Below are 12311 nucleotides of genomic sequence, written 5' to 3' on the forward strand. Positions count from 1 at the left end.
AACTTAACCACACCGTCTTATGAGCCCCAGGGTTGAAAGCGCAGGGTGGGAAAAAAAGTAGCGGCTTACAGTCCGTAATTTACGGTACATCTACACCATGGGTCACCAACGCGGTGCCCGCGGGCACCAGGTCGCCCCTAAGGACCAGATGAGTAGCCCGCTGGCCTGTGCTAAAAATAGCTCAAATAGCAGCACTTACCAGTGAGCTGCCTCTCTTTTTTAAATTGTATTTATTTACTAACAAGCTGGTCTCGCTTTGCTCGACATTTTCAATTTTAAGAGAGACAAAATTCAAATAAAATTTGAAAATCCAAGAAAATATTTTAAAGACTTGGTCTTCACTTGTTTAAATACATTCATTTATTTTTTTTACTTTTCTTCTTATAACTTTCAGAAAGACAATTTTAGAGAAAAAATAGAACCTTAAAAATGATTTTAGGTTTTTTAAACACATATACCTTTTTACCTTTTAAATTCCTTCCTCTTCTTTCCTGGCAATTTAAATCAATGCTCAAGTAAATGTATTTTTTTTTTATTGTAAAGAATAATAAATACATTTTAATTTAATTCTTCATTTTAGCTTCTGTTTTTTCGACAAAGAATGTTTGTGAAATATTTCTTCAAACTTATGATTAAAATTCCAAAAAATTATTCTGGCAAATCTAGAAAATCTGTAGAATCAAATTAAAAGGTTATTTCAAAGTCTTTTGAATTTCTTATAAAATTTTTGTTCTGGAAAATCTAGAAGAAATAATGATTTGTCTTTGCTAGAAATATAGCTTGGTCCAATTTGTAATTTGTCTAAAACAAAGGGCGGATTGGATTTTAACCTATTTAAAACGTCATCAAAATTCTAAAATTAATCTTAATCTGGAAAAATTACTAATGATGTTCGATAAATTATTTTTTGAACTTTTTCAAAAAGATTCGAATTAGATAGTTTTTCTCTTCTTTTTTTCGGTTGAATTTAGAATTTTAAAGAGTCGAAAATAAAGATAAAATATGTTTCAAAATTTAATATTCATTTTTTTCGTGTTTTCTCCTCTTTTAAACCGTTCAATTAAGTGTTTTTTTCATCATTTATTCTCTACAAAAAACCTTCCGTGAAAGGAAAAAAAATGTACGACGGAATGACGGACAGAAATACCCATTTTTTATATATATAGATTTATATTAAAAGGTAAATTGAGCAAATTGGCTATTTCTGGCAATTTATTTAAGTGTGTATCAAACTGGTAGCCCTTCGCATTAATCAGTACCCAAGAAGTAGCTCTTGGTTTCAAAAAGGTTGGTGACCCCTGATCTACACATTTGTCTTCAACTTCATTTGAAGAACATATGCTGCCATCACGCTGCCTGACTACTATCACTATCGGTTTGTTTTGGAGACATCGGTGCGTGTTTTGGTACGTCTAATCACTTGCACGAGGCAAAAGAATCCCGACTTTGAATGTGTAACCTCGTTTGGGCTGTCTTCAATAGCTAATGGATCAACTGTCAAATTCTCAAAAAGGAGGAACTAAAAAAAAAAACTTGTGAGCTGTGTCTGTTAAAATGGTGGTTGTTTTTACAAGAAGAGCATGCATTATTTATGTGTTATGATGTTAAGGAGGGGTGCTTGTAATTAAGTATGTAGAGCATGTACATGTAAAAAAGAGCAAAAGGGCATGAGACGGACCATTGGGCAAATCCACATTGAAAAGGGGAAAGAAGAGTTAGTTTTGAAACTGGCAAAGGATCTAAGTCCATATATTTTCTCAATTGGTCTAAATAATCTGTATCCAAACTACGGACCGTGAGCCAAAAGCGGCCCAGGAGAGTTCAATAAACAATTTGACAGGGAGCTGTGTATAAGTATCACATATAAATATCGGGTTGTTGCCATCTGATGGCCCACGAATGTAACTCAGCCTTTAATTGTACTTTTAAGCCGATGAAGTGCAGCATTTACTTATATGACCCGATTTAAACAACCTTCCCTCAGTCACGTTGCAGGAAAAAAAAAATTCAACCAGTACAAAAATATTACAAACATGGTCACGCATAACAACCGGCTCATTGGACTTTGTAGATATTATGAAAAAAAATGTCCAATCAACATACAAAATTTATCAAAATGACAGCCAATTAAATCCATTACAAGGATGATGTGAAAAATGCAAAACACTCTCCACACATATCCATGTTGGGTGCATTTTAGCTGCTTGATATTTCTGATGGATTAAAACACCTTAAGAACTTTGTCACAAAAGTAAACTAGGTAAACTAGAAACATTTTCACATACTCCTAATAACTAACTATAGTATTTATGTGTATGTACTGTATATACACACACACACGCATATATATATATACATACACACACAAATACATACACACACACATATATAAATATATATATACATACATATACATTGATATATATATATATATATATATATATATATATATATATATACACAGTCAAGAAAATACATATTTGAACACCCTGCTATTTTGCAAGTTCTCCCACTTAGAAATCATGGAGGGGTCTGAAATGTTCACAGTCGATGCATGTCCACTGTATGAGAGATAACCTAAAAGGAAAAATCCAGAAATCACAATCTATGATTTTTTAACAATTTATTTGTGTGATACAGCTGAAAATAAGTATTTGAACACCTGTCTATCATCTAGAATTATGACCCTCATAGACCTGTTAGTCCGCCTTTAAAAGTCCTCCTTCACTTTACTGTATTATCCTGAATCAGATGCACCTGTGTGAGGTCGTCAGCTGCATAAAGACACCTGTGCACCCCACAAAATCAGTAAGACCCAAACATTCAGCATGGCTAAGAGCAAAGAGCTGTCCAAAGACACCAGAGACAAAATTGTACAACTCCACAAGGATAGAAAGGGCTACGGAGAAATTGCCAAGCAGTTTGGTGAAAAAAGGTCCACTGTTGGAGCAATTAGAAAATGGAAGAAGCTAAACAAGACCGTCAATCTCAATGGGAGTGGAGCCCCATGCAAGATATCACCTCGTGGGGTCTCAATGATGCTAAGAACGGTGAGGAATCAGCCCAGGACTACGCGGCAGGAATTGGTCAATGACCTGAAAAGAGCTGGGACCACTGTTTCCATGGTCACTGTTAGTAATACACTAAGACGTCATGGTTTGAAATCATGCACGGCACGGAAGGTTCCCCTGCTTAAACCAGCACATGTTACGGCCCGTCTTAAGTTTGCCAATGACCATTTGGATGATCCAGAGGAGTCATGGGAGAAAGTTTTGTGGACACATGAGACCAAAATTGACCCTTTTGGTCATAATTCCACTATGCGTGTTTGGAGGAAGAAGAATGATGCGTACCATCCCAAGAACACCACACCTACTGTGAAGCACGGGGGTGGTAGAATCATGCTTTGGGTGTTTTTCTGCTCATGGGACAGGACGACTGTACTGTATTAAGGAGAGGATGACTGCAGCCATGTATTGTGATAATTTTGGCCAAAAACTTCCTTCCCTCAGTCAGACCATTGAAGATGAGTCGTGGCTGGATTTTCCAACATGACAATGACCAAAAGCAGACAGCCAGGAAAACCAAGAAGTGGCTTCGTAAGAACCATATCAAGGTTCTGGAGTGGCCTAGCCAGTCTCCAGACCTAAATCCAATTGAAAATCTTTGGATGGAGCTGAAAGTCCGAGTTACTCCGCGACAGCCCAGAAACCTGACTGATCTAGAGAAGATCTGTGTGGAGGACTGGGCCAAAATCCCTCCTGCAGAGTTTTAACTTGCACTTACAGATGTAGCGACCAACTGTAGTTACTGACAGTGGCTTTATGAAGTGTTCCTGAGCCCATGTGGTGATATCCTTTACACACTGTTGGTTTTTGATGCAGTACCACTTGAGAGATAAAAGGTCCGTAATATCGCATATGTGCAGTGATTTCTCCAGATTCTCTGAACCTTTTGATTTTACGGACCGTACATGGTAAAATCCCTAAATAACTTGCAATAGCTCTTTGAGAAATGTTGTTCTAAAGCTGTTCGATAATTTGCTTACTAAGTGGTGACCCTCACCCATCCTTGTTTGTGAATTACCGTATTTCCTTGAATTGCCGCAAGGCATATAGTATGCGCATGCCTTGAATTGCTGCCGGGTCAAACTCGCTTCCCAAAATAATTAGCGCATGCTAAGTATTACCGCCTGGTCAAACTCGTGATGTCACAAGTGACACTTCCCCTGTCATCATTTTCAAAATGGAGGAGACTGATTTCAATACCGGTAATTTGAAATCGCATAAAGGGAAGAAGATTAAGAGCTATTCAGTAGGATTTAAGGTCCAAACTTACATCACACTCAAATTTTTACTGCATAACTTTGGTAAGTGCCGGAGTGAGAAGAGGTTTTAAAATAATTAGCGCATGCTTACTTTTACTGCATGCCTTTGGTAAGCGCAGGAGTGAGAAGAGGTTTTAAACTAATTAGCGCCCCGGCGGCAATTCAAGGAAATACGGTACTTAGCATTTCATGGAAGCTGTTTTTATACCCAATCATGGCACCCACTTGTTCCCAATTAGCCTACACACCTGTGGGATGTTCTTAATGTGTTTAATGAGCATTTCTCAACTTTATCAGTATTTATTGCCACATTTCCCAACTTCTTTGTCACGTGTTGCTGGCATCAAATTCTAATGATTTGCAAACAAAAAAATGTTTATCAGTTTGAACATCAAATATGTTGTCTTTGTAGCATATTCAACTGAATATGGGTTGAAAATGATTTGAAAATCATTGTATTCCATTTATATTTACATCTAACACAATTTCCCAACTCATATGGAAACTGGGTTTGTACATGTATATGTATACATGTATAGGTATACATATGTATGTATAAATATGCATACATACATACACATATAAATAAAATAAATGGGTTGTACTTGTATGCCGCTTTTCTACCTTCAAGGTACTCAAAGCGCTTTGACATTACTTCCACATTTACCCATTCAGGCACACATTCACACACTGATGGAGGGAGCTGCCATGCAAGGCGCCAACCAGCACCCATCAGGAGCAAGGGTGAAGTGTCTTGCTCAGGACACAACGGACGTGACGAGGTTGGTACTAGGTGAGGTTGGTACTAGGTGGGATTTGAACCAGGGACCCTCGGGCTGCGCACGGCGAGTCTTCCACTGCGCCATGCCGTCCCTATATATATATATATATATATATGTATATATATATATATATATATATATATATATATACACACACATACATACATACAAACACCATTTCCATATGAGTTCGGAAATTGTGTAGGAGGTAAATAAAAACAGAATACAGCGATTTGTGAATCTTTTTCAACCCATATTCAATTGAATGCACTACAAAGACAAGATATTTGATGTTCAAACTCATAAACTTTATTTTTTTTTGCAAATAATAATTAACTTAGAATTTCATGGCTGCAACACGTGACAAAGTAATTGGGAAAGGGCATGTTCACCACTGTGTTACATCACCTTTTCTTTTAACAACACTCAAACGTTTGGGAACTGAGGAAACTAATTGTTGAAGCTTTGAAAGTGGAATTCTTTCCCATTTGAAAGTGGAATTCTTTCCCATTCTTGTTTTATGTAGAGCTTCAGTCGTTCAACAGTCCGGGGTCTCCGCTGTCGTTTCATAATGCACCACACATTTTTGATGGGAGACAGGTCTGGACTGCAGGCGGGCCAGTAAAGTACCCTCACACTTTTTTTTTACGAAGCCACGCTGTTGTAACACGTGCTGAATGTGGCTTCTCATTGTCTTGATGAAATAAGCAGGAGCTTCCATGAAAAAGACGGCGCTTAAATGGCAGCATATGTTGTTCCAAAACCTGTAAGTACCTTTCAGCATTAATAGTGCCTTCACAGATGTGTAAGTTACCCATGCATTGGGCACAAATGCACCCCCATACCATCACAGATTCTGGCTTCTGAACTTTGCGTCGATAACAGTCTGGATGCTTCGCTTCCCCTTTAATCCAGATGACACAAGGTCGAATACTTTCTAAAACTATTTGAAATGTGGACTTGTCAGACCACAGAGCACTTTTCCACTTTGCATCAGTCCATCTTAGATGATCTCGGACCCAGAGAAGCTGGCGGCGTTTCTGGATGTTGTTGATAAATGGCTTTGGCTTTGCATAGTAGAGCGTTAACTTGTACTTACAGATGTAGCGACCAACTGTATTTGGTGACAGTGGTTTTCTGAAGTGTTCCTGAGCCCATGTGGTGATATCCTTTAGAGATTGATGTCGGTTTTTGATCCAGTGCCGTCTGAGGGATCGAAGGTCACCGTCATTTAATGTTGGTTCCCGGCCATGCCGCTTACGTGGAGTGATTTCGATGATATTATATGGACCGCAGATGTTGAAATCCCTAAATTCCTTGCAATTGCACTTTGAAAAACGTTGTTCTTAAACTGACTATTTGCTCATGCAGTTGTGGACAAAGGGGTGTACCTTGCCCCTTCCTTTCTTGTGAAAGACTGAGCATTTTTTGGGAAGCTGTTTTTATACGTAATCATGGCACCACCTGTTCCCAATTAGCCTGCACACCTGTGGGATGTTAGAAATAAGTGTTTGATGAACATTCCTCAACTTTATCACTATTTATTGCCACCTTTCCCAATTTCTTCGTCACATGTTGCTGGCATTAATGATTTGCAAAAAAAACATGCTTATCAGTTTGAACATCAAATATTTTGTCTTTGTATCGTATTCAACTGAATATGGGTTGAAAAGGATTTGCAAATCATTGTATTCTGTTTACTCCTCTCTGAGCTGCAACCTTATCGTGGTAGAGGAGTTTGCGTGTCCCAATGATCATAGGAGCTATGTTGTCCGGGGGCATAAAGCCCCCTGGTAGGGTCTCCCAAGGCAAACAGGTTCTAGGTGAGGAATCAGACAAAGAGCAGCTCGAAGACCTTTATGAAGATGAAAAACCATGGACCCAGATTTCCCTCGCCCGGACGCGGGTCACCGGGGCCCCCCTCTGGAGCCAGGCCCGGAGGTGGGGCACGATGGCGAGCGCCTGGTGGCCGGGCCTGTTCCCATGGGGCCCGGCCGGGCACAGCCCGAAGAGGCAACGTGGGTCACCCCTCCAATGGGCTCACCACCCGTAGCAGGGGCCATAGAGGTCGGGTGCATTGTGAGCTGGGCGACAGCCGAAGGCAGGGCACTTGGCGGTCCGATCCTCGGCTACAGAAGCTAGCTCTTGGGACGTGGAACGTCATGTCACTGGGGGGGGAAAGAGCCTGAGCTAGTGCGCGAAGTCGAGAAATTCCGGCTGGATATAGTCGGACTCACTTCGACGCACAGCAAGGGCTCTGGAACCACTTCTCTCGAGAAGGATTGGACCCTCTTCCACTCTGGCGTTGCCGGCAGTGAGAGGCGACGGGCTGGGGTGGCAATTCTTGTTTCCCCCCGGCTCAAAGCCTGTACGTTGGAGTTCAACCCGGCGGACGAAAGGGTAGCCTCCCTCCGCCTTCGGGAGGGGGGACGGGTCCTGACTGTTGTTTGTGCTTATGCACCAAACAGCAGTTCAGAGTACCCACCCTTTTTGGGAACACTCGAGGGAGTACTGGAAAGTGCTCCCCCGGGTGATTCCCTTGTCCTACTGGGAGACTTCAACGCTCACGTTGGCAACGACAGTGAAACCTGGAGAGGCGTGATTGGGAAGAATGGCCGCCCGGATCTGAACCCGAGTGGTGTTTTGTTATTGGACTTTTGTGCTCGTCACAGTTTGTCGATAACAAAGACCATGTTCAAACATAAGGGTGTCCATATGTGCACTTGGCACCAGGACACCCTAGGCCGCAGTTCCATGATCGACTTTGTAGTTGTGTCATCGGCTTTGCGGCCTCATGTTTTGGACACTCGGGTGAAGAGAGGGGCGGAGCTTTCTACCGATCACCACCTGGTGGTGAGTTGGCTGCGATGGTGGGGGAGGATGCCGGACAGACCTGGGAGGCCCAAACGCATTGTGAGGGTCTGCTGGGAACGTCTGGCAGAGTCTCCTGTCAGACAAAGTTTCAATTCCCACCTCCGGAAGAACTTTGAACATGTCACGAGGGAGGTGCTGGACATTGAGTCCGAGTGGACCATGTTCCGCACCTCTATTGTCGAAGCGGCAGATCGGAGCTGTGGCCGCAAGGTAGTTGGTGCCTGTCGGGGCGGCAATCCTAAAACCCCTTGGTGGACACCAGCGGTGAGGGATGCCGTCAAGCTGAAGAAGGAGTCCTATCGGGTCCTTTTGGCTCATAGGACTCCGGAGGCAGTGGACAGGTACCGACAGGCCAAGCGGTGTGCAGCTTCAGCGGTCGCGGAGGCAAAAACTCGGACATGGGAAGAGTTCGGGGAAGCCATGGAAAACGACTTCCGGACGGCTTCGAAGCGATTCTGGACCAGCGTCCGCCGCCTCAGGAAGGGGAAGCAGTGCGCTATCAACACCGTGTATGGTGCGGATGGTGTTCTGCTGACCTCAACTGCGGATGTTGTGGATAGGTGGAAGGAATACTTCGAAGACCTCCTCAATCCCACCAACACGTCTTCCTATGAGGAAGCAGTGCCTGGGGAATCTGTGGTGGACTCTCCTATTTCTGGGGCTGAGGTCGCTGAGGTAGTTAAAAAGCTCCTCGGTGGCAAGGCCCCAGGGGTGGACGAGATCCGCCCGGAGTTCCTTAAGGCTCTGGATGCTGTGGGGCTGTCTTGGTTGACAAGACTTTGCAGCATCGCGTGGACATCGGGGGCGGTACCTCTGGATTGGCAGACCGGGGTGGTGGTTCCTCTCTTTAAGAAGGGGGACCGGAGGGTGTGTTCCAACTATCGTGGGATCACACTCCTCAGCCTTCCCGGTAAGGTTTATTCAGGTGTACTGGAGAGGAGGCTACGTCGGATAGTCGAACCTTGGATTCAGGAGGAACAGTGTGGTTTTCGTCCTGGTCGTGGAACTGTGGACCAGCTCTATACTCTCGGCAGGGTTCTTGAGGGTGCATGGGAGTTTGCCCAACCAGTCTACATGTGCTTTGTGGACTTGGAGAAGGCATTCGACCGTGTCCCTCGGGAAGTCCTGTGGGGAGTGCTCAGAGAGTATGGGGTATCGGACTGTCTTATTGTGGCGGTCCGTTCCCTGTACGATCAGTGCCAGAGCTTGGTTTGCATTGCCGGCAGTAAGTCGAACACATTTCCAGTGAGGGTTGGACTCCGCCAAGGCTGTCCTTTGTCACCGATTCTGTTCATAACTTTTATGGACAGAATTTCTAGGCGCAGTCAAGGCGTTGAGGGGTTCCGGTTTGGTAACCGCAGGATTAGGTCTCTGCTTTTTGCAGATGATGTGGTCCTGATGGCTTCATCTGACCGGGATCTTCAGCTCTCGCTGGATCGGTTCGCAGCCGAGTGTGAAGCGACCGGAATGAGAATCAGCACCTCCAAGTCCGAGTCCATGGTTCTCGCCCGGAAAAGGGTGGAGTGCCATCTCCGGGTTGGGGAGGAGACCCTGCCCCAAGTGGAGGAGTTCAAGTACCTAGGAGTCTTGTTCACGAGTGAGGGAAGAGTGGATCGTGAGATCGACAGGCGGATCGGTGCGGCGTCTACAGTAATGCGGACGTTGTACCGATCCGTTGTGGTGAAGAAGGAGCTGAGCCGGAAGGCAAAGCTCTCAATTTACCGGTCGATCTACGTTCCCATCCTCACCTATGGTCATGAGCTTTGGGTCATGACCGAAAGGATAAGATCACGGGTACAAGCGGCCGAAATGAGTTTCCTCCACCGTGTGGCGGGGCTCTCCCTTAGAGATAGGGTGAGAAGCTCTGCCATCCGGGAGGAACTCAAAGTAAAGCCGCTGCTCCTCCACATCGAGAGGAGCCAGATGAGGTGGTTCGGGCATCTGGTCAGGATGCCACCCGAACGCCTCCCTAGGGAGGTGTTTAGGGCACGTCCAACCGGTAGGAGGCCACGGGGAAGACCCAGGACACGTTGGGAAGACTATGTCTCCCGGCTGGCCTGGGAACGCCTCGGGATCCCCCGGGAAGAGCTAGACGAAGTGGCTGGGGAGAGGGAAGTCTGGGTTTCCCTGCTTAGGCTGTTGCCCCCGCGACCCAACCTCGGATAAGCGGAAGATGATGGATGGATGTATTCTGTTTATATTTACATCCAACACAATTTCCCAACTCATATGGAAACGGGGTGTGTATATGTACACATACATACATATACATACACATATGTATGGTATACATATGTGTATATTTATACATGTGTATATATCATATATATATATATATATACATACATATGTATACATACATATTTATACATATATGTAAACTTGTACACACATATACACAAATAAACACATTATATATATATATATATATATATGTATATATATATATATATATATGTATATATATATATATATATATATACACATACAGATATATATATATATATACACATACACATATATATGTATATATACATACACATATATACATGCGCGTGCGCACACGGTCTAAATGTTCACATTTTCAAACAGTGGACACTTTATCAGGTCAAAGTTTATTTAGCGTCAAAGAAATTGAATAAAAGCTTTAAGAAATAATTTCCCCATCACCAAAAAATCTTCGCGTCTCCCAATAAAAATGTAAAACTAGAAAGTCAAGTTGAATAAAACAAGCATCAGAGCTGAGGAGTTACGAGGAAAGCTTTAGCAGGAAAGTCAAAAGGTAAACAAAACTTGATCGAGGTTACTTGTAAGGAAGGAGCTACAAAGCACAATCGGGACAAAGATGCACACAGGAGAATACAGATCGGATAAAGAATCATTTCATGTCTCATCTCGCCCGACAAAGTTAGGCAACTCGGTGTTTCAAAAGCGCAGAAACATGCCGACGAGCACATGGAATAACATTTTATTGGGTCTAATGACCGTTGGAATCAATCGGAGAACAGTTTTGATTATCCTTGTCCTCTTGCGTTTCAGTGTTCAGAAGAATTCTGAACCTTCTTTCTTTGCGTTCCGGCCCAAACTGGCCCATGAGCCGTCAGTATCACAAAGCCGTTTAGGCAGAGTTTCAGGAGAAGAGGACACGGGGCGAGCCACGTGAAGTGGCACACGTAGGCGGTGCGCTTCAGAGGGAACCAAACACACGCTTTCTGCTTCTTCCTGAACTCTGGGGGTTGGGGGGGGGACGTGTTGGACTGGCTCAACGGGACACAGTGATGTTTAGGGTACAGCTTGATAGCGGGCCGCGCAGGTGAGGGGTGGGGGGGCGTTTGCCCTTCTTCCCGCCCCTCCCCCGATGTGGCAGCTTGGCCTAGTCGAGCCCCAGAAAAGGAAGTGGGGCGGCAGACCCGCTAAGCGTTGCGTTGGCCCGACCGCCGGTGGTTGCAGGGAGTATGGTGGCAGCGGTGCTGCGGGGTCGTACCCCAGTATGGGTGCCCAGGAAGGTGGGAGGGCGGGCTAAGCTTCCGCTTTCCGTTTCCTCCTCGCAGTGTGGCCTGGTGCTGCTGTTCCGACACCCCAGACCTGCTGGACTCTAGTGGATCTCCAAGCCTTCACCAAAGACATGAGGCAGGTGCTGTGTTCAAACCCAGGCGGTCCAGCCCTCGTACAGCTGGGCCAGGTTGTCCATGTTTGTGGCCTCCTTGATGATAAAGTCCACCTGCGGTCAAACAACAAACCTCAAAACCGGTTGCTGATTGGGAACACGTCCAAGTCCTTGTTCACCGCCGTCTTATAACTAAAAACTGCAAGTCGACATGCACGGTCGATTTGCTTCTGTCGACATTAAAATTGTGAGTCTAAGGCAGGGGTAGGGATCCTATGGCTCTCGAGCCAGATGTGGCTCATTTGATGACTGCATCTGGCTCTCAGATAAACCTTAGCTGACATTGCTTAACACAATAATGAATAATTCCGCTGGTAATCACAGTTTTGATTGATTGATTAATTGATTGAAACTTGTATTAGTAGATTGCACAGTACAGTACATATTCCGTACAATTGACCACTAAATGGTAACACCCGAATACGTTTTTCAACTTGATTAAGTCGGGGTCCACGTAAATCAATTCAGGGTAAGTGTTAAAGTGTTAAAAACAACGTTGAAAATATAAAACTTTTTAATGCATTTTAATCCATCCATCCGTTTTCTACCCCACAATTTCAAGAAGTCGCATTAAGAAGTATTTTATTTATTATTGGTTAGCTTAAGAATAACAATGTTATTAAAATGAAGAAGATACTTATTATACTGTAAAAATGTTGGT

At 43.9% G+C, this 12311-nt stretch overlaps 1 protein-coding gene across 4 annotated transcripts in view; it reads right to left on the bottom strand.

Moving 5' to 3' along the window:
• Positions 1-10579: 10579 nt before the first annotated feature.
• smg1 (SMG1 nonsense mediated mRNA decay associated PI3K related kinase) overlaps positions 10580-12311 on the bottom strand; it is a 101236-nt gene continuing 99504 nt past the window's right edge. For all 4 annotated transcript variants that reach the window (XM_061884179.1, XM_061884178.1, XM_061884176.1 and 1 more), the window contains exon 64: positions 10580-11704. In XM_061884179.1, coding sequence (XP_061740163.1) covers positions 11627-11704 — 78 coding nt within the window. In that variant the 3' untranslated portion in view covers positions 10580-11626. The remainder of the gene's footprint in view (positions 11705-12311) is intronic.

This window comes from Nerophis ophidion, linkage group LG23 (assembly GCF_033978795.1).
Source record: "Nerophis ophidion isolate RoL-2023_Sa linkage group LG23, RoL_Noph_v1.0, whole genome shotgun sequence".
NCBI classification, from domain to species: Eukaryota; Metazoa; Chordata; class Actinopteri; order Syngnathiformes; family Syngnathidae; genus Nerophis; species Nerophis ophidion.